General features: G+C 43.3%; 1 protein-coding gene across 2 annotated transcripts; it reads left to right on the top strand.

Moving 5' to 3' along the window:
- The first annotated feature begins 14699 nt into the window (after positions 1-14699).
- Positions 14700-22793, top strand: LOC148000445 (uncharacterized). Of its 2 annotated transcripts, XM_087589341.1 has the most exons (3): positions 14700-21647; positions 21750-22072; positions 22648-22793. In XM_087589341.1, exons 1-3 carry the CDS (start codon positions 14758-14760, stop codon positions 22668-22670), a joined length of 7236 nt encoding a protein of 2411 aa, XP_087445467.1. In that variant the 5' UTR covers positions 14700-14757; the 3' UTR covers positions 22671-22793. The 2 variants fall into 2 exon arrangements, with proteins under 2 accessions (XP_087445467.1, XP_087445466.1); XM_087589340.1 differs by having other exon boundaries at positions 14700-22072.
- The last annotated feature ends 263 nt before the right edge of the window (positions 22794-23056 follow it).

A 23056-nucleotide genomic window follows, 5' to 3' on the forward strand; every position in this document is an offset into this window, starting at 1 on the left:
AGGCTTTTCATAAATGGTGCCAAAGGATATAGGGCCACAAATATTAGCCTTTGTACTTATTGTCATGTTTCCTATAGTTGTTTTGTGACAAATTTTGCTTCCCTCTTTAGAAGCTGGTAAGAGACTGACAGGAACATCACCATGGTAAGAATGTGTGCATTTTACAATAAATTAATCTGTAAAAAGTATAATGTTCAGAACCTGACATTCTCTTTGCCTCTGTGTACTACGATTTCAGCTTCTTTATTTCTTCTATAATCACAAGCTGAACAATTATCTCCCACACAGCATGAGTTATGGACAAACATCCTTAGGAAGGGAGATGATTCAGTGGATAAAGTGCTTGCCATGAGTCTGTGAGAATGGAAGTTTGGATTCTCAGAATCCACATGAGGTCTTGAGGATCTCATGTGCATCTGAATCCTGGGGCACTTATGGTGAGGCAGGAGGTGGTGAGAGAGAATCCCCTGAAGTTTACTGGATAGTTTGCCTGGGTTTCTTATTCATGAAGAAGGGATTGAGCCACAAAACCAAGGTTGGAAGAATGTTGCATGCTGTTATTCTAAAGGCTCCCTGACAAGCCCTCCTTTCTTGTTCCTAGGTGTGTGAATGTGGATAATGTCAGCTCTACCTCCTCTGTGAAGGTAAAATTCTTCTTTGTGAATTTAATTTTCTTATGAATTTTGTTACAATTCAGCAATAGTGTAACTATCCCAGTTTTATATGGAAAGATTGTTCAAGGGAGTCCACATTGTAGATGTGGAGATTTCTACAAACTGCAAGTGAGCAGTAAGTCCTTGTGGGTAGTGGTGGCCAATAAGAGAATGGACTCAAAAGACATAGTGAGTGGAAGACTGAGCGCAGTCCTCGTACAATAGAAGATGTCTGATGTTTGACAAGTATTGTTTGCAGAAATGAGTACATGTTCGACTGATTTTAAAATGTGACTGTTACTAGACCATAATATTTCTTTTTTAAAAAATTTTTATTAGATATATTTCTTTACTTACTTTTCCAATGTTTTTCCCCTTCCTGGTTTCCGGTCCATGAGCCCCCATCCCTTTTCCCTCACCCTCTCCCATATCGGTTTTCCTGGGCTGGAGAGATGGCTCAGTGGTTAAGAGCACTGACTGAAAGAACCAAAAAAAAAAAACAAAAAAAACCAAAAAAAAAAAAAGAGCACTGATTGCTCTTCCAGAGGTCTTGATGAATCCAATTCCCTGCAACCACATGTTGACTGACGACTATCTATAATGAGATATGATGATCTCTCCTGGTGTGTCTGATGATAGCTACTGTATACTTATATATAATAAGTACTTCTTAGTAAGTCCAGACATTTCTATAATCCATGAATCTCCTAAGTGACTTTACCCTCAGGAAAATGCATGCAATTTTTATCTACCTTTGGACACTGCTATTTTAGGATCCTATATGAGAGCATCTCCTTGGTTTCTCTATTTCATGTGTATTTACACTAAGGAGAAATTGTGGCTATGTAGCAGTTTGTAATATGTTCATCAAGTTTGTCTTCTGAGAATAGAGCATTTTCTATTTGATTCTATGAGGGTATGTTGAAAGCTCTTCATCTAGAAAAACAACAAGTGTTTTTCCCAATTATCCAGCATTTTTAGATGCAGGGAGTCAATTACTGTATATTTCCATTTAAGTTCTTCTTTATGGATTTTAAAATAATATAAACTTATATTCTTTGTGCCACATTCAAACAGTTAAAATATTGTAGTGCTTTACTTAGATATTTCCATATCCAGTCTGAGGCTGCTTTATCACTGTGAGCTGCTCAAGGTTAAGAAACCTGTCTCTATATAACCTATAGCCCTATAGTGAGGGGCTGTGTGAATGAAGAGTGGCAATTTAATGATTTTTGAATGTGACTCAGTGGACCAATGTGTTTCTATAAAGCAGTTTCACCGGTTCTATGGTATGGACAGTGCTAGCAATTAAATTGCCATTTATTTGTAAATGAAAACTGTGCATTTTGTGATTCCCCACAATGGAAGAGTAAGACTGTTAGAAGGGGCCTCATTAATATTAATAATCATCTTAAACTAGAAGCAGAATAATTGACTGATAATGAATTAAGCTTAGTCTCAACAAGAACAAGGTCAAGTTTGTCAGTTAATGATTTTCTCTTAATCTAGGCTAGCATAAATATTTTAACTTCTTGATGGTATCCTATTAAGTTGTAAATAGGCATATAAGAAGATATTTTATATTTAATAATTTTGATTTTCATGTGTCAATATCCTGTGATTCCTAAAGAACATTGTTGATTTGAAAGGATGCATCCTAAAAGAATAGAGTTAATTTCAAGACCAAATAAAAAGTAAACTCTCTTCTCTGCATTGCAGGGAGAATCGGGAAGAAAATTCCATATAATACCTAAGAAGATCCAAAACATTTTTAGAAAATCTGGAGTTTATGTGTGTTCTCGAGGAGAGCCAGTACCTGATGTATGGAAAGCAAAAAAATCCATAATGGTAATTCCCCTAATTTGAGAAGTAACCTATTTCCTTTTGTGAAGGGGAGTGATGGGTGTTTGTGCCTATGCCTTCCTAGAGCAAGTAGTGAACGAGTAGAGAAAGATCAGCCTTGAGCATTCCCTTCACACTCTCCATATCCTCACTCCTTGCCAGTCACTGCATTAGGCAGTGCTTCTCAACCTTCCTAATGCTGTGACCTTTAATACAGTTCCTCATGCTGTGGTGATTCCCAACCATACAACTGTTATGTTGCTACTGCATCAGTGTCAGATTGATAATATCATCAACTGTAATGTCGTATTGGTATTTTCAGAAGGTCTTTGCCAACCTGTGTGAGACTGTTCTATGCCTTCCTCCAATAGGGTATGACAGACAGGTTGAGAATCACTGTCATAAAATGTAATAATAGTAAATTAGACTATGGAAACAGAAGAAAAAACAGAAAATGAGCATGTTTTTAACTCACTGAGGAGAAGTCATAAAAATACAGAAACCAAATAGTACATGCTCCTGGAAATAGGTACAGTCAACATGAAAGCTTCATTTACTTTGTGCTTCATTTACTTTGGATTGACTGACTTTATGTGTGTGAATGTTTTGCGTGTATTCTGTCTGTATACCATGTGCGTGTGCTTCCCACAAAAATCAGAAGAGGTCATTTCATCCTTTGTTCTTGTTGTTCCAGAATTTTGTCAACCAATATTATGTGTTTTACAAAGCAAAGCCAGGTGTCCTGGAGGAGCAATGAATGTTTTAAACTCCTCAGCCCCTTTTCCAGCACACAGATTTAATATGTTTGATAGGCAAAAAGATTAAAATTATCATCAGGGGAAATAAGTCAGTCTTCTGATATTTCTTAACTTCCTGGACAGGACCTCAGCATTCTGGTTTTACCCATTGAAGTCCAAAGTACTTATAGGCGGGGTGCCCACAACAGGAGGCTGGGTATGTTTGTGTACACAGTTAATTCATGAACTCATAAATCAGGCAGGATGGTCTCTGTCAGTTCAAGGACATTCTGTACTTAATTTATTTGGGGAGTAGGAGAATGTAAGTTGAATTGTAGGTATCAAAAGATAACTTGTATGAATCAATCTTTCCCTTCCTCTGTTTCCAGTCTCAGGTATCAAATTCAAGTTATCAGTCAGGCTGCCAAGTAGGTTTATCACATTGGTAGTGTGATTTACACTTTGGTTAGCATTAACAGACAAACAGTAGATAAACTCTGCATGTGTGTGTGTGTGGGGGGGGGGTTATTTAACATTAACACAAATGCTAAGCAGTGCATGGGAGGATCAGACAAAGAGATGGGAGTTCATGTGATTGAACACTTGGCCACTGATGGGAGATTGTTTAACTTTCGGGGTCTGGCCTTGCTAGCAGAAGGTTTTCAGTGGTAGATTTTAATGGCTATGACTACTTGTGGTACCAGTACTGTGTTATCTGCTTCCCGGTCTACCAGCATGTGAGAACCAACAATGTACTGCCAAAAGTCAGGCCTCCCTGTTCCTTCCTTGAAATAAGTGACTGGTTTTCCCCATCAGATATTTTGTCACAGAAAGTACAGAAACAAATTCAAAAGTAACAGCCATCTTTCCTGTTTAAATCCCCTTTCAGAAGTTACAAAGCAAGCAGAAGGGTGTGTCTGCTGATCTTACACACACTACTTACTCCTTACTCCACTGCATACTGTCAACACGTAGCTAACTACCTTCCTCTAGACCTCTAATTTCATCATTAGGAAAGAGGAAGTTCAGATATAATTATTACACATAATGGAATCATTAGAAACTGTAATTTACAGAAACCAAACTCAAATGCTCTTCGTTTATGCCTAGATCAATTTGGTTTCCAATTAACTACTACAGGTGATGAACCTGAGTAATTTTTATTCTAGGAAGACCTTAGCAAAGACATAGAACTCAGGTACTTTAATAAAGAGAAATTCACTCGGCAATCACCTTCTATTGCAGTGAAAAGTCATTAGAATTTTCTAAACTAAAATTTCTAATGCAAACACATTTTATCCTAACTAGAATTTTATGATGCTATGGAATGTACAAATAATTGTGATGAATATAGTAACTAAATTTTATATGCCCATGATTAGAATACAATCCACAATATCATTACAGCAGTGGGATCTTACAGAGACAACTAAGACAAAGGTAGTTTCCATTCTCCAAGGAATAAATGTCACTGAAGTAAAACTAAACATCATTTCTGATGTTAAATTTGAATAAAACCAAACGAACACAAGACTTCCCACAAGACTACATGGAAAATGCGGTGTAATGAGTATAAAATAAAAAAATGAAAGACCTTAGCTAGTTAATACCAGTTCTCTACCCCATGCTAGCGGAATACTAGGTATAAGTCATTATAAACAAGTACAGCCAGCAGGATTTACAATGACACAGGCACATTTCAAAGGTGATGCCTAGTTTGGCTGAAAGAAAAAGATCACATGAATGAGAAATTCACACTTACTACATTTCATTTTTATTCTAAACGGCTATACACCAATCTCTCTCCTTTTATTTTAAAAGCAGTAAATATATATACATATATATACATATATACATATACTTGCATATATATGCATGTATACACATCTTCTCACGTACACATATGTAGTTACAAATACATACATGCGTATAAGTGCACACACATGTGTATATGCATATTTGGCAGCCAGATGGTTCAATGGGGTAGTGATAAGTAGTCTGGTAACACATTGCATATGAAAACATGACTATGTGTGTAACATACCCCATGGTTTGCTATATTCAAGTCTGTCTTTCTCAGGAAATCCAAGGAACTTAAATTCTCTCATGATCCATTTTAATAGTGTGAACACTAAGAGGAAATGCATGCTTCTTCAACATTATTCTTTGATCAACAGTCCTCCTTCACCTGTTCTGTTGAATCTTCTCTGTGATATATTGCTTGTTGATGCAGAGAATGTTTGACGTGTCAGTCTTGCAAGTAAGAAACGTAAATCATCCTCAAACCTGGCACTGAAAGTCAAAAGTAGACTGCCATGTTATGGGTTTCCCTGAGGTGTAAGGAAGAACAAACATGTGAAGATCTTATTTCTTATGCAGTATGAGTCAATGAGGCTTCCCATTTACAATGCAGCATCAAACCCATTCACAAGCCCAACTTCCTGAATTTATCTATTTAAATCAACGAGTGTTCCGGGCATCCTATCTAAGCTAGCTTTATGGAATTTGATAACACATTTTGTGACCAAATCCCCTGGGTAACACCACTTCACAGCTTTGAATGAATCCTTCAGACTCTGTTAAATACACTCTTATTGTAACTAGCTGATGCTTATGTTAGTCACTTTCTATAGTTGTAAAAAATATCATGGGAAAGAAAATGTTTAGAAGAAAGAGATGGTGTGAAGTGGGTCTCTTGGTTAAATTGGATACAGAAATCACCATCATGATTCAGGCAGACAAGCATGACGATGAAGCAGCAGCTGAGAGATCACATCTTGACCTACACAGGAGAGAGAGAACTTAGTGGAAATGGCACCAGTCTATTGAAATCTTTTTTTTATTAACTTGAGTATTTCTTATTTACATTTCGAGTGTTATTCCCTTTCCTGGTTTCTAGGCCAACATCCCCCTAATCCCTCCCCCTCCCCTTCTTTATGGGTGTTCCCCTCCCCATCCTCCCCCCATTGCTGCCCTCCCCCCAACAATCACGTTCACTGGGGGTTCAGTCTTAGCAGGACCAAGGGCTTCCCCTTCCACTGGTGATCTTACTAGAATATTTATTGCTACCTATGAGGTCAGAGTCCAGAGTCCAGGGTCAGTCCATGTATAGTCTTTAGGTAGTGGCTTAGTCCCTGGAAGCTCTGGTTGCTTGGCATTGTTGTTCATAAGGGTTCTCGAGCTCCTTTGAGCTCTTCGAGTTCTTTCTCTGATTCCTTCAACGGGGGTCCCGTTCTCAGTTCAGTGGTTTGCTGCTGGCATTCGGCTATGTATTTGCTGTATTCTGGCTGTGTCTCTCAGGAGAGATCTACATCCGTATCCTGACGGCATGCACTTCATCGCTTTATCCATATTGTCTAATTGGGTGGCTGTATATGATTGGGCCACATGTGGGGCAGGCTCTGAATGGGTGTTCCTTCTGTGTCTGTTTTAATCTTTGCCTCTCTATTCCCTGCCAAGGGTATTCTTGTTCCCCTTTTAAAGAAGGAGTGAAGCATTCACATTTTGATCATCCGTCTTGAGTTTCATTTGTTCTATGCATCTAGGGTAATTCAAGCATTTGGGCTAATAGCCACTTATCAATGAGTGCATACCATGTGTGTTTTTCTGTGATTGGGTTGCCTCACTCAGGATGATATTTTCCAGTTGCAGCCATTTGCCTACGAATTTCATAAAGTCATTGTTTTTGATAGCTGAGTAATATTCCATTGTGTAGATGTACCATATTTTCTGTGTCCATTCCTCTGTTGAAGGGCATCTGGGTTCTTTCCAGCTTCTGGCTATTATAAATAAGGCTGCTATGAACATAGTGGAGCACGTGTCTTTTTTATATGTCGGGGCAACTTTTCGGTATGTGCCCAAGAGAGGTATAGCTGGATCCTCAGGCAGTTCAATGTCCAATTTTCTGAGGAACCTCCAGACTGATTTCCAGAATGGTTGCACCAGTCTGCTTTCCCACCAACAATGGAGGAGTGTTCCTCTTTCTCCACATCCTCGCCAGCATTTGCTGTCACCTGAGTTTTTGATCTTACCCATTCTCACTGGTGTGAGGTGAAATCTCAGGGTTGTTTTGATTTGCATTTCCATTATGACTAAAGATGTTGAACATTACTTTAGGTGTTTCTCAGCCATTTCGCCTTCCTCAGCTGTGAATTCTTTGTTTAGCTCTGAACCCCAATTTTTAATAGGGTTATTTGTCTCGCTGCGGTCTAACTTCTTGAGTTCTTTGTATATTTTGGATGTAAGGCCTCTATCTGTTGTAGGATTGGTAAAGATCTTTTCCCAATCTGTTGGTGGCCATTTTGTCCTACCCACAGTGTCCTTTGCCTTACAGAAGCTTTGCAGTTTTATGAGATCCCATTTGTCGATTCTTGATCTTAGAGCATAAGCCATTGGTGTTTTGTTCAGGAAATTTTTTCCAGTGCCCATGTGTTCCAGATGCTTCCCTAGTTTTTCTTCTATTAGTTTGAGTGTATCTGGTTTGATGTGGAGGTCCTTTATACACTTGGACTTAAGCTTTGTACAGGGTGATAAGCATGGATCGATCTGCATTCTTCTACATGTTGACCTCCAGTTGAACCAGCACCATTTGCTGAAAATGCTATCTTTTTTCCATTGGATGGTTTTGGCTCCTTTGTCAAAAATCAAGTGCCCATAGGTGTGTGGGTTCATTTCTGGGTCTTCAATTCTGTTTCATTGGTCTATCTGTCTGTCTCTGTTCCAATACCATGCAGTTTTTATCATTATTGCTCTGTAATAGTGCTTGAGTTCAGGGATAGTGATTCCTCCTGAAGTCCTTTTATTGTTGAGGATAGTTTTAGCTATCTTGGGCTTTTTGTTGATGAATTTGCAAATTGTTCTTTCTAACTCTTTGAAGAACTGGATTGGTATTTTGATGGGGATTGCATTGAATCTGTAGATTGCTTTTGGTAAGATGGCCATTTTTACTATATTAATCCTGCCAATCCATGAGCATGGAAGATCTTTCCATCTTCTGAGGTCTTCTTCAATTTCTTTCTTCAGAGTCTTGAAGTTCTTATTGTACAGATCTTTTACTTGCTTGGATAAAGTCACACCGAGGTACTTTATATTATTTGATCTATTATGAAGGGTGTTATTTCCCTAATTTCTTTCTCAGCTTTTTCTCTTTTGTGTAGAGGAAGGCTACTGATTTATTTGAGTTAATTTTATACCCAACCACTTTGCTGAAGTTGTTTATCAGCTTTTGTAGTTCGTTTTGGGATCACTTAAATGTACTATCATATCATCTGCAAATAGTGATATTTTGACTTCTTCTTTTCCCATCTGTATCCCCTTGACCTCCATTTGTTGTCTGATTGCTCTGGCGAGAACTTCAATAACTATATTGAATAAGTAGGGAGAGAGTGGGCAGCCTTGTCTAGTCCCTGATTTTAGTGGGATTGCTTCAAGTTTCTCTCCACATTGTTTAATGTTAGCAACTGGTTTGCTGTATATGGCTTTTACTATGTTTAGGTATGGGCCTTGAATTCCTATTCTTTCCAGGACTTTTATCATGAAGTGGTGTTGAATTTTGTCAAATGCTTTCTCAGCATCTAATGAAATGATCATGTGGTTCTGTTCTTTCAGTTTGTTTATATAATGGATCACGTTGATGGTTTTCCGTATATTAAACAATCCCTGCATGCCTGGGATGAAGCCTACTTGATCATGGTGGATAATTGTTTTGATGTGCTCTTGGATTTGGTTTGCCAGATATTTATTGAGTATTCTTGGGTCGATATTCATAAGGGAAATTGTTCTGAGGTTATCTTTCTTTGTTGGGTCTTTGTGTGGTTTAGGTATAAGAGTAATTGTGGCTTCATAGAAGGAATTCGGTAGTGCTCCATTTGTTTCATTTTTGTGGAATAGTTTGGAGAATATTGGTATGAGGTCTTCTATGAAGGTCTGATAGAATTCTGCACTGAATCCTTTTGGACCTGGGCCCTTTTTGGTTGGGAGACCTTTAATGACTGCTTCTATTTCCTTAGGAGTTATGGGGTTGTTTATCTGGTTTATCTGTTCCTGATTTAACTTTGGTACCTGGTATCTGTCTAGGAAATTGTCCATTTCCTGAAGATTTTCAAGTTTTGTTGAATACAGGCTTTTATACTAAGATCTGATGATTTTTTGAATTTCCTCTGAATCTGTAGTTATGTCTCCCTTTTCATTTCTGATTTTGTTAATTTGGACACACTCTCTGTGTCCTCTAGTTAGTCTGGCTAACGGTTTATCTATCTTGTTGATTTTCTCAAAGAACCAACTTTTGGTTCTGTTGATTCTTTCTATGTTCCTTTTTGTTTGTACTTGGTTGATTTCAGCTCTGAGTTTGATTATTTCCTGCATTCTACTCCTCCTGGGTGTGTTTGCTTCTTTTTGTTCTAGAGCGTTTAGGGGTGTTGTCAAGCTGCTGACATATGCTCTTTCCTGTTTTTTTCTTCAGGCACTCAGCGTTATGAGTTTCCTCATAGCACAGCTTTCATTGTGTCCCATAAGTTTGGGTATGTTGTACCTTCGTTTTCATTAAATTCTAAGCAATCTTTAATTTCTTTCTTTATTTCTTCCTTGACCTGGTTATCATTGAATAGAGCATTATTTTATTTCCACGTATATGTGGACATTCTTCCATTATTGTTATTGAAGACCAACATTAGGCCATGGTGGTCTGATAAGATGCATGGGATTATTTCTATCTTTCTGTACCTGTTGAGGCCCGTTTTTTGACCAATTATATGGTCAATTTTGGAGAAAGTACCATGAGGAGCTGAGAAGAAGGTATATCCTTTTGCTTTAGGATAGAATGTTCTATAAATATCCGTTAAGTCCATTTGGCTCATGAATTCTCTTAATCTGTCTAGGTCTCTGTTTAATTTCTTTTTCCATGATCTGTCCATTGATGAGAGTGGGGTGTTGAAATCTCCTACTATCATTGTGTGAGGTGCAATGTGTGTTTTGAGCTTTAGTAAGGTTTCTTTTATGTATGTAGGTGCCCTTGTATTTGGGGCATAGATATTTAGGATTGAGAGTTCATCTTGGTGGATTTTTCCTTTGATGAATATAAAGTTTCCTTCCTTATCTTTTTTGATGACTTTTGGTTGAAAATTGATTTTATTTGACATTAGAATGGCTACTCCAGCTTGCTTCTTCTGACCATTTGCTTGGAAAGTTGTTTTCCAGCCTTTCACTCTGAGGAAGTGTCTGTCTTTGTCTCTGAGGTGTGTTTCCTGTAGGCAGCAGAATGCAGGGTCCTCGTTGCGTATCCAGTTTGTTAATCTATGTCTTTTCATTGGGGAGTTGAGGCCATTGATGTTGAGAGATATTAAGGAATAGTGATTATTGCTTCCTGTTATATTCATATTTGGATATGAGGTTATGTTTGTGTGCTTTTCTTCTCTTTGTTTTGTTGCCAAGATGATTAGTTTCTTGCTTCGTCTAGGGTATCTCTTGCCTCCTTATGTTGGGCTTTACCATTTATTATCCTTTGTAGTGCTGGATTTGTAGAATGATATTGTGTAAATTTGGTTTTGTCCTGGAATATGTTGGTTTCTTCATCTATGTTAATTGAGAGTTTTGCAGGATGCAGTAACCTGGGCTGGCATTTGTGTTCTCTTAGGTTCTGTATGACATCTGTCCAGGATCTTCTGGATTTTATAGTTTCTGGCGAAAAGTCTGTGTGATTCTGATAGGTCTGCCTTTATGTTACTTGATCTTTTTCCCTTACTGCTTTTAATATTCTTTCTTTATTTTGTGCGTTTGGTGTTTTGACTATTATGTGACGGGAGCTGTTTCTTTTCTGGTCCAATCTATTTGGAGTTCTGTAGGCTTCTTGTATGCTTATGGGTATCTCTTTCTTTAGGTTAGGGAAGATTTCTTCTATGATTTTGTTGAAGATATTTACTGGTCCTTTGAGCTGGGAGTCTTCACTCTCTTCTATACCTATTATCCTTAGGTTTCATCTTCTCATTGAGTCCTGGATTTCCTGTATGTTTTGGACCAGTAGCTTTTTCCGCTTTACATTATCTTTGACTGTTGAGTCGATGATTTCTATGGAATCTTCTGCTCCTGAGATTCTCTCTTCCATATCTTGTATTCTGCTGGTGAAGCTCGTATCTACAGCTCCTTGTCTCTTCTTTAGGTTTTGTATTTCCAGGGTTGTTTCCATGTATTCTTTCTTGATTGCTTCTATTTCCATTTTCAATTCCTTCAACTGTTTGATTGTGTTTTCCTGGAATTCTTTCAGGGATTTTTGTGACTCCTCTCTATGGGCTTCTACTTGTTTATTTATGTTTTCCTGGAATTCTTTTAGGGATTTTTGTGATTCCTCTCTGTCGGCTTCTACTTGTTCTCTAAGGGAGTTATTCACGTCTTTCTGGAAGTTCTCCAGCATCATGATCAAATATGATTTTGAAACTAGATCTTGCTTTTCTTGTGTGTTTGGATATTCCGTGTTTGCTTTGGTGGGAGAATTGGGCTCCGATGATGCCATGTAGTCTTGGTTTCTGTTGCTTGGGTTCCTGTGCTTGCCTCTCGCCATCAGATTATCTCTAGTGTTACTTTGTTCTGCTATTTCTGACAGTGGCTAGACTGTCCTATATGCCTGTTTTTCAGGAGTGCTGTAGACCTGTTTTCCTGTTTTCTTTTAGCCAGTTATGGGAACAGAGTGTTCTGCTTTGGGGCGTGTAGTTTTTCCTATCTACAGGTCTTCAGCTGTTCCTGTGGGCCTGTGCCCTGAATTCACCAGGCAGGTCACTTGGAGCAGAAAAGTTGGTCTTACCTGTGATCCGGAGGCTCAAGGTTGCTCATGGGGTGTTGCTTATGAGCTCTCCGCGGCGGCAGCCACCAGGAAGTTCTGAGCCGCCCTTTCTGGGAGCTTCTGTGCACCAGGGTTCCAGATGGCGTTTGGTGTTTTCCTCTGGAGTCAGTAATGTGTGCAGAGTGCAGTCTCTTCTGGTTTCCCAGGCATGTCTGCCTCTCTGAAGGTTTAGCTCTCCCTCCCACGGGATTTGGGTGTAGAGAACTGTTTATATGGTCAGTCCCTTCAGGTTCTGGCGGTGTCTCAGATTCCAAAAGAAAGCACTGTTGTTCTACTCTGTTTCCAGCTCTGTCTCTCTATTGAAATCTTAAACCTCATCCTGGCAACAGTTTTACTACAAAACAGCCCCACCACCTACTCCTTTTGAAAATAATTCAGCGCTCTGCACAGCAAGCATAATGTGAGCCTATGGGGCTGTTGACATTCAAGCCACCACAGAGGTGCTGGATGAGGTCTTAATATACATCCTGTAAGTGTAGCAATAGTCATGATGTTACCGAATAGTTGACGATACTGTGCCCTCCTCCCAGATTGCGTTGTTTACTTATAAACAAATTTCTACTAATTGCTGTGGTTCAGCCTTTGCACAGACCTTTAATCTCTCAAACTGGAATGTAGACATTTCCTTAGTACCCACCCTTAATGCTAAGTAATCAATGTAACCTTAGTTTATAGAATGAAGCACCTCGTTTAAAAGTGATGCTTAATTGCATGAAAGAGAAGGTGATTATCCAGAGAAAGATTTGGTATAAAGAATATTCCCAACTCTCTCACGAAGGAATAAGAAAAGTGGCTACTTGAGGGGTAGTGCAGCAGAAAGTACAAAAAGACGGAGAGAGAGAGAGAGAGAGAGAGAGAGAGAGAGAGGAGGGAGGGAGGGGCGGAGGGAGGGAGGTGGCCTTTTTACTTGGAGAGTTTTAGAGAGAAATAGTGCAGAATGAACCATAGAATATGAAGGAAAGAGAATATTACAAAATCATTATTTAGAGGAAGAGCAGAGCAAAACATCAGAGGCCAAGAGTCACATTTTGTCCTTTCTATTTATATATTTCCATCTTACAAGGAAAAATGACTTCAGGTAGCAAAGAGCAGAAGAAATCTAAGTATAAACCTAAAGAGATCCACAGTAAAGACTTTGAAAAACTCTGGGCCAATTACTCAAGCAGACAGGAAGCAGACTTCACTGAATGTCACTGAATGTAGTGCTAACTTTCGACAGAATACACAAATAGTTTGGGGACTATGAATCCAGGTTCTGACATTATCAGAAGGGTGATAGAATGAATAAAATCAGTAAATTTTCAATCAAAAGTATCACTGCTAATTTTCGTTTTAGGATGAAAAATATAAAACAGATAATTTCTATGCTGTGTCTTCTGAGCATAGAAATTCTATTCCTAAGGCTACTGCTGATCGTGAAGCTTCCACCTCTACTGCTGACAGCCTGGATGCTGCCGAGCCTGACCCAACAAATTCTACAAATGCTACTGACTGTCTGGCTGCTCTTGAGCATGAGCTGACTAATTCCAACAACACTGCTGACTGTCTGGCTGACCTTGAGCCTGATCCGACGATTTCTACCAATGCCGCTGACTTTCAGGCTGCTGTTGCACCAGAGCCAACTATGTCCACCCACCCTGCTGACTGTCTGCCTGAAGTGGAACCAGAGCCAACTATGTCCACCCACCCTGCTGACACTCTGGCTGCTCTTGAGCCTGAGCTGACTACTTTCAACAACACTGCTGACTGTCTGGCTAACCTTGAGCCTGAGCCAAACATGTCCACCCACCCTGCTGACAGTCTGCCTGATGTGGAACCAGAGCCAACTATGTCCAATCACCCTGCTGACACTCTGGCTGCTCTTGAGCCTGAACTGACTAATTCCAACAACACTGCTGACTGTCTGGCTGACCTTGAGCCTGATCCGACGATTTCTACCAATGCCGCTGACTTTCAGGCTGCTGTTGCACCAGAGCCTGCTATGTCCACCAACCCTGCTGACAGTATGGCAGCTGTTGAGCCTGAGCCGACTATGTCCACCCACCCTGCTGACATTCTGACTGCTGATAAGCCTGAACATAATAATTCTACCAAAGCTGCTGACTGTCTGGCTGACCTTGAGCCTGAGCCAAACATGTCCACCCACCCTGCTGACAGTCTGCCTGATGTGGAACCAGAGCCAACTATGTCCACCCACCCTGCTGACACTCTGGCTGCTCTTGAGCCTGAGCTGACCAATTTCAACAACACTGCTGACTGTCTGGCTGACCTTGAGCCTGATCCGACTATTTCTACCAATGCCGCTGACTTTCAGGCTGCTGTTGCACCAGAGCCAACTATGTCCACCCACCCTGCTGACTGTCTGCCTGATATGGAACCAGAGCCAACTATGTCCACCCACCCTGCTGACACTCTGGCTGCTCTTGAGCCTGAGCTGACTAATTCCAACAACACTGCTGACTGTCTGGCTGACCTTGAGCCTGATCCAACGATTTCTACCAATGCCGCTGACTGTCGGGCTGCTGTTGCACCAGAGCCCGCTATGTCCACCAACCCTGCTGACAGTATGGCAGCTGTTGAGCCTGAGCCGACTATGTCCACCCACCCTGCTGACATTCTGACTGCTGATGAGCCTGAACATAATACTTCTACCAAAGCTGCTGACTGTCGGGCTGACCTTGAGCCTGAGCCAAACATGTCCACCCACCCTGCTGACAGTCTGCCTGATGTGGAAACAGAGCCAACTATGTCCACCCACCCTGCTGACACTCTGGCTGCTCTTGAGCCTGAGCTGACCAATTTTAACAACACTGCTGACTGGCTGGCTGACCTTGAGCCTGATCCGAGTATTTCTACCAATGCCGCTGACTTTCAGGCTGCTGTTGCACCAGAGCCAACTATGTCCACCTACCCTGCTGACTGTCTGCCAGATGTGGAACCAGAGCCAACTATGTCCACCCACCCTGCTGACACTCTGGCTGCTCTTGAGCCTGAGCTGACTAATTTCAACAACACTGCTGACTGTCTGGCTGACCTTGAGCCTGATCCGACTATTTCTACCAATGCCGCTGACTGTCGGGCTGCTGTTGCACCAGAGCCCGCTATGTCCACCCACCCTGCTGACACTCTGGCTGCTCTTGAGCCTGAGCTGACTAATTTCAACAACACTGCTGACTGTCTGGCTGACTTTGAGCCTGATCCGACTATTTCTACCAATGCCGCTGAGTGTCGGGCTGCCGTTGCACTAGAGCCCGCTATGTCCACCAACCCTGCTGACAGTATGGCAGCTGTTGAGCCTGAGCCGACTATGTCCACCCACCCTGCTGACATTCTGACTGCTGACGAGCCTGCACATAATACTTCTACCAAAGCTGCTGACTGTCTGGCTGACCTTGAGCCTGAGCCAAACATGTCCACCCACCCTGCTGACAGTCTGCCTGATGTGGAACCAGAGCCAACTATGTCCAATCACCCTGCTGACACACTGGCTGCTCTTGAGCCTGAGTCGACTAAATCCTCCAATGCTGCTGACTGTCTGGTCTATGTTGAGCCAGAGCCAGCTATGTCCACCCACCCTGCCGACAGTCTGGCTGATCTTGAGCATGAGCTGTCTCATGCCAACAAAGATGCTGACTGTCTGGCTTCTCTCAAGGCTGAGCTGATTAATTCCACCAATGCTACTGATTGTCTGGCTTCTGTTGGGACTGAGACAACCATGTCCACCCAGCCTACTGACAGTTCGGCAGCTGTTGAGACTGAACATAATTCCACCAATACTGCTGATGGTAAGGACTCTGTTGAACGAGAGCCAGCTAAGCCCACCTACCGAGCCGACAGTCTGGCTGCTCTTGAGCAGGAGCTGACTAATTCCAGCAACACTGATGACTGTCTGGCTTCTCAGAAGGCTGAGTCAATTGATTCTACCAATGCTACTGATTGTTTGGCTTCTGTTGGGACTGAGACAATTATGTCCACCCACCCTGCTGACAATATGGCTACGGATGAGCTTGAGCCTACACATTCCACCAATGCTGCTTACTTTCTGGCCGCTCTTGAGCCCCAGTCGACTAATTCCTCCAATGTTGCTGATATTCTGGCTTCTGTTGGGTCTGAGACAACCATGTCTACCCACCTTGCTGATATTCCTATTGCTCATGAGCCTGACTATAATGATTCTACCAATGCTGCTGACAGTCTGGACTCCGTTGAGCCAGAGCCAGCTATGTCCACCCACTGTGCCGAGAGTCTGGCTGCTCTTGAGCATGAGCTGTCTCATGCCAACAAAGCTGCTGACTGTCTGGCTTCTCTCAAGGCTGAGCCAACCATGTCCACCCAGCCTGCTGACAGTTCAGCAGCTGTTGAGCCTGAGCCTACAATTTCCATCAGAGCTGCTGATTGTCTGGCTAATGTTCTGCCTGAGCTAACTATGTCAACCCACCCTGCTGGCTGTCTGGACTCTGTTCAGCTTGAGTCATCTATGTCCACACACCCAGCTGATAATATGGCTACTGATGAGCTTGAGACTACAAATTCGACCAACGCTGCTTACTGTCTGGCTGCTCTTGAGCCTGAGTCGACTAAATCCTCCAATGCTGCTGACTGTCTGGCCTATGTTGAGCCAGAGCCAGGTATGTCCACCCACCGTGCCGACAGTCTGGCTGCTCTTGAGCATGAGCTGACTAATTCCAACAACACTGCTGACTGTCTGGCTTCTCAGAAGGCTGAGTCAATTGATTCTACCAATGCTACTGATTGTTTGGCTTCTGTTGGGACTGAGACAACTATGTCCACCCACCCTGCTGACAATATGGCTACGGATGAGCTTGAGCCTACACATTCCACCAATGCTCCTTACTTTCTGGCCGCTCTTGAGCCCCCATCGACTAATTCCTCCAATGTTGCTGATATTCTGGCTTCTGTTGGGTCTGAGACAACCATGTCTACCCACCTTGCTGATATTCCTATTGCTCATGAGCCTGACTATAATGATTCTACCAATGCTGCTGACAGTCTGGACTCCGTTGAGCCAGAGCCAGCTATGTCCACCCACCGTGCCGAGAGTCTGGCTGCTCTTGAGCATGAGCTGTCTCATGCCAGCAAAGCTGCTGACTGTCTGGCTTCTCTCAAGGATGAGCCAACCATGTCCACCCAGCCTGCTGACAGTTCGGCAGCTGTTGAGCCTGAGCCTACAATTTCCATCAGAGCTGCTGATTGTCTGGCTAATGTTCTGCCTGAGCTAACCATGTCAACCCACCCTGCTGGCTGTCTGGACTCTGTTCAGCTTGAGTCATCTATGTCCACACACTCAGCTGATAATATGGCTACTGATGAGCTTGAGACTACAAATTCGACCAACGCTGCTTACTGTCTGGCTGCTCTTGAGCCTGAGTCGACTAAATCCTCCAATGCTGCTGACTGTCTGGCCTATGTTGAGCCAGAGCCAGGTATGTCCACCCACCGTGCCGACAGTCTGGCTGCTCTTGAGCATGAGCTGTCTCATGCCAACAAACATGCTGACTGTCTGGCTTCTCTCAAGGCTGAGCTGATTAATTCCACCAATGCTACTGATTGTCTGGCTTCTGTTGGGACTGAGACAACCATGTCCACCCAGCCTACTGACAGTTCGGCAGCTGTTGAGACTGAACATAATTCCACCAATACTGCTGATGGTAAGGACTCTGTTGAACAAGAGCCAGCTAAGCCCACCTACCGTGCCGACAGTCTGGCTGCTCTTGAGCATGAGCTGACTAATTCCAACAACACTGCTGACTGTCTGGCTTCTCAGAAGGCTGAGTCAATTGATTCTACCAATGCTACTGATTGTTTGGCTTCTGTTGGGACTGAGACAACTATGTCCACATACCCTGCTGAAAATATGGCTACGGATGAGCTTGAGCCTTCACATTCCACCAATGCTGCTTACTTTCTGGCCGCTCTTGAGCCCCAGTCGACTAATTCCTCCAATGTTGCTGATATTCTGGCTTCTGTTGGGTCTGAGACAACCATGTCTACCCACCTTGCTGATATTCCTATTGCTCATGAGCCTGACTATAATGATTCTACCAATGCTGCTGACAGTCTGGACTCCGTTGAGCCAGAGCCAGCTATGTCCACCCACCGTGCCGAGAGTCTGGCTGCTCTTGAGCATGAGCTGTCTCATGCCAACAAAGCTGCTGACTGTCTGGCTTCTCTCAAGGCTGAGCCAACCATGTCCACCCAGCCTGCTGACAGTTCGGCAGCTGTTGAGCCTGAGCCTACAATTTCCACCAGAGCTGCTGATTGTCTGGCTACTGTTCCGCCGGAGCTAACTAGGTCAACCCACCCTGCTGACTGTCTGGACTCTGTTCAGCCTGAGTCATCTATGTCCACACACCCTGCTGATAATATGGCTACTGATGAGCTTGAGCCTACAAATTCGACCAACGCTGCTTACTGTCTGGCTGCTCTTGAGCCTGAGTCGACTAAATCCTCCAATGCTGCTGACTGTCTGGCCTATGTTGAGCCAGAGCCAGGTATGTCCACCCACCGTGCTGACAGTCTGGCTGCTCTTGAGCATGAGCTGTCTCATGCCAACAAAGATGCTGACTGTCTGCCTTCTCTCAAGGCTGAGCTGATTAATTCCATCAATGCTACTGATTGTCTGGCTTCTGTTGGGCCTGAGACAACCATGTCCACCCAGCCTGCTGACAGTGTGGCAGCTGTTGAGCCTGAACATAATAGTTCCACCAATGCTGCTGACGGTCTGTACTCTGTTGAACAAGAGCCAGCTAAGCCCACCCACCGTGCCGACAGTCTGGCTGCTCTTGAGCATGAGCTGACTAATTCCAACAACACTGCTGACTGTCTGGCTTCTCAGAAGGCTGAGTCAATTGATTCTACCAATGCTACTGATTGTTTGGCTTCTGTTGGGACTGAGACCACTATGTCCACCCACCCTGCTGCCAATATGGCTACGGATGAGCTTGAGCCTACACATTCCACCAATGCTGCTTACTTTCTGGCCGCTCTTGAGCCCCAGTCGACTAATTCCTCCAATGCTGCTGATATTCTGGCTTCTGTTGGGTCTGAGACAACCATGTCTACCCACCTTGCTGATATTCCTATTGCTCATGAGCCTGACTATAATGATTCTACCAATGCTGCTGACAGTCTGGACTCCGTTGAGCCAGAGCCAGCTATGTCCACCCACCGTGCCGAGAGTCTGGCTGCTCTTGAGCATGAGCTGTCTCATGCCAACAAAGCTGCTGACTGTCTGGCTTCTCTCAAGGCTGAGCCAACCATGTCCACCCAGCCTGCTGACAGTTCGGCAGCTGTTGAGCCTGAGCCTACAATTTCCACCAGAGCTGCTGATTGTCTGGCTACTGTTCTGCCAGAGCTAACTAGGTCAAGCCACCCTGCTGACTGTCTGGACTCTGTTCAGCCTGAGTCATCTATGTCCACACACCCTGCTGATAATATGGCTACTGATGAGCTTGAGCCTACAAATTCGACCAACGCTGCTTACTGTCTGGCTGCTCTTGAGCCTGAGTCGACTAAATCCTCCAATGCTGCTGACTGTCTGGCCTATGTTGAGCCAGAGCCAGGTATGTCCACCCACCGTGCCGACAGTCTGGCTGCTCTTGAGCATGAGCTGTCTCATGTCAACAAAGATGCTGACTGTCTGGCTTCTCTCAAGGCTGAGCTGATTAATTCCATCAATGCTACTGATTGTCTGGCTTCTGTTGGGACTGAGACAACCATGTCCACCCAGCCTACTGACAGTTTGGCAGCTGTTGAGCCTGAACATAATAGTTCCACCAATGCTGCTGACGGTCTGTACTCTGTTGAACAAGAGCCAGCTAAGCCCACCCACCGTGCCGACAGTCTGGCTGCTCTTGAGCATGAGCTGACTAATTCCAACAACACTGCTGACTGTCTGGCTTCTCAGAAGGCTGAGTCAATTGATTCTACCAATGCTACTGATTGTTTGGCTTCTGTTGGGACTGAGACCACTATGTCCACCCACCCTGCTGCCAATATGGCTACGGATGAGCTTGAGCCTACACATTCCACCAATGCTGCTTACTTTCTGGCCGCTCTTGAGCCCCAGTCGACTAATTCCTCCAATGCTGCTGATATTCTGGCTTCTGTTGGGTCTGAGACAACCATGTCTACCCACCTTGCTGATATTCCTATTGCTCATGAGCCTGACTATAATGATTCTACCAATGCTGCTGACAGTCTGGACTCCGTTGAGCCAGAGCCAGCTATGTCCACCCACCGTGCCGAGAGTCTGGCTGCTCTTGAGCATGAGCTGTCTCATGCCAACAAAGCTGCTGACTGTCTGGCTTCTCTCAAGGCTGAGCCAACCATGTCCACCCAGCCTGCTGACAGTTCGGCAGCTGTTGAGCCTGAGCCTACAATTTCCACCAGAGCTGCTGATTGTCTGGCTACTGTTCTGCCAGAGCTAACTAGGTCAAGCCACCCTGCTGACTGTCTGGACTCTGTTCAGCCTGAGTCATCTATGTCCACACACCCTGCTGATAATATGGCTACTGATGAGCTTGAGCCTACAAATTCGACCAACGCTGCTTACTGTCTGGCTGCTCTTGAGCCTGAGTCGACTAAATCCTCCAGTGCTGCTGACTGCCTGGCCTATGTTGAGCCAGAGCCAGCTATGTCCACCCACCGTGCCGACAGTCTGGCTGCTCTTGAGCATGAGCTGTCTCATGCCAACAAAGATGCTGGCTGTCTGGCTTCTCTCAAGGCTGAGCTGATTAATTCCACCAATGCTACTGATTGTCTGGCTTCTGTTGGGACTGAGACAAACATGTCCACCCAGCCTGCTGACAGTTTGGCAGCTGTTGAGCCTGAACATAATAATTCTACCAATGCTGCTGACGGTCTGGACTCTATTGAACAAGAGCCAGCTATGCCCACCCCCCGTTCCGACAGTCTGGCTGCTCTTGAGCATGAGCTGTCTCATGCCAATAAAGCTGCTGACTGTCTGGCTTCTCTCAAGGCTGAGCCAACCATGTCCACCCAGCCTGCTGACACTTTGGCATCTGTTGAGCCTGAGCCTACTTTTTCCACCAAAGCTGCTGATTGTCTGGCTACTGTTCAGCCTGAGCTAACTAGGTCAAACCACCCTGCTGAATGTCTGGATTCTGTTCAGCCTGAGTCATCTATGTCCCCACACCCTGCTGACAGTTTGGTAGCTATTGAGCCTGAACTGACTAATTCCACCAAAGCTGCTGACTGTCTGGACTCTGCTGAGCCAGAGCCAACTATGGCCACCCACCATGCTGACATTCTGACTGCTGTTGAGCCTGAACATACTAATTGCTCCAGTACTGCTGACTGTCTGCCTGCTGTTCAGCCTGAGTCCAGTATGTCCACCCACCCTGCTGACAGTATGGCTGCTATTGATGCTGAGCCTACAGATCCTGCCATTGTTGCTGACTGTCTGGCTGCTCTTGAACCTCGGCTGTCTGTTACATGTGCTGCTGACAGTAGTGTGTTAGTTGAGAGTCATGACTCAGGACCAGCTAGTCACATTGGATTGGATTATGTAGTTGATTTACCTCTTTACAAGGAGAGTACAAGGTACAAACCCCATGCTGACCCAGAGCCCACTCCTGGTTCCTGCACTTGTTATTCCCTTGACTCCATTCAAATGACTAACCTGACTCTTTTGATATCCCTTAGTGAAGAAGAAATATTTGATTCTGCTACTTCAGATGAGGAATCTTCTTTTACTCCTGACGTAGAAGAAGGTCTGCCTGCTACTCAGGGTGCTGAGGATATTTTTCATGCTTCCGCACGAGCTGAACCAATAAACCACAGCTTGATCCTTCTCAGGGAGAGTGGATATCTTCGGGCAACAGAGATACCACGCATACCTTTTTTGCTCTTCATATGGCTTATATCCTCACTCTTATCCATCATAACATGGATGAAAATCCAAATTCAACAAGCATGGCATGAAGAAAATGGCCAAGGAGCTCCCACTAAGAAGAGAGTCGGACCAGGTAAGTTAAACTAAAATAGTAGCTTAAAATAGATTAAGATTGTTTTACTAGAAACCTAGGTCTCTTTTGTTAATAAATTTCATACTTCTATAGGGCTATTTACGCATAACCTAGAACCTGAAAAATTTATTTTTTCTCAATTTATAGAAAATAATTTTCATAATGTAACAAATCCAGTTTAGAGAAATACAACTGACCAGGTAATATTTTTTCCTACTTGGATGTTTCCTATTCTAGAATGAGGAGATTATTGTCACTTCCAGTGAAAACATGTGTTTCCTGAATGACTAAGCCGGGAAAACTTCCTGTTAAATGTTATTGTCTATTTATCGCTGTCATTCTGAACTCTGACTTCTGAAGTTAGCATAGCCTTTGACCGCAACATTCCAAAAGAAGCAACTTCTGAGATTAAAAATAACAAGAGAAGCATCCACCTTCTCACTGTTTCTCTCTACATTGATATGTCTACATTGATATCTACATGAATATGACACTGATGTTGTTGATGCTGGGCATGACAATATCACCAGTGATGTGCCTGATGATACTGTTAATAATTCTTCTTTTTCTTCTAGTGGCTGCGGCTCCTGATCCCTAGACCCTTGATGCTCCTCCAGGATCGATTGGAATATCAAAACACAGTCTGTGTGGGAGAATTGATCATATATATAAATTTTAAAATAAAATGTTCAGTCTGATTGTAGACTGAAGTAAAAATTGATTGTTTCATTGGAGTCTCAGTTGTGCCATGTGATGCTTCCTGGAAACTTTTTTCAATTATTTTCAATTTTAATATTTTCAATTTTAATATTTACTTATTTACTTTACATCCTGCTCACTGCCCCCTCCCTGTCAGCCTCTCCCATAATTGTTCCCTTGTGCCCCACTCTCCTTCTCCTCTCAGTGGGTAGGGGCCATTTGGTTATCTTCCCACCCTGGAACATGAAGTCTCTGTGAGACTAATCCCTTCCTCTCCCACTGAGT

This window comes from Rattus norvegicus, chromosome 16, assembly GCF_021556685.1.
Source record: "Rattus norvegicus strain SHRSP/BbbUtx chromosome 16, alternate assembly SHRSP_T2T, whole genome shotgun sequence".
NCBI lineage: Eukaryota > Metazoa > Chordata > Mammalia > Rodentia > Muridae > Rattus > Rattus norvegicus.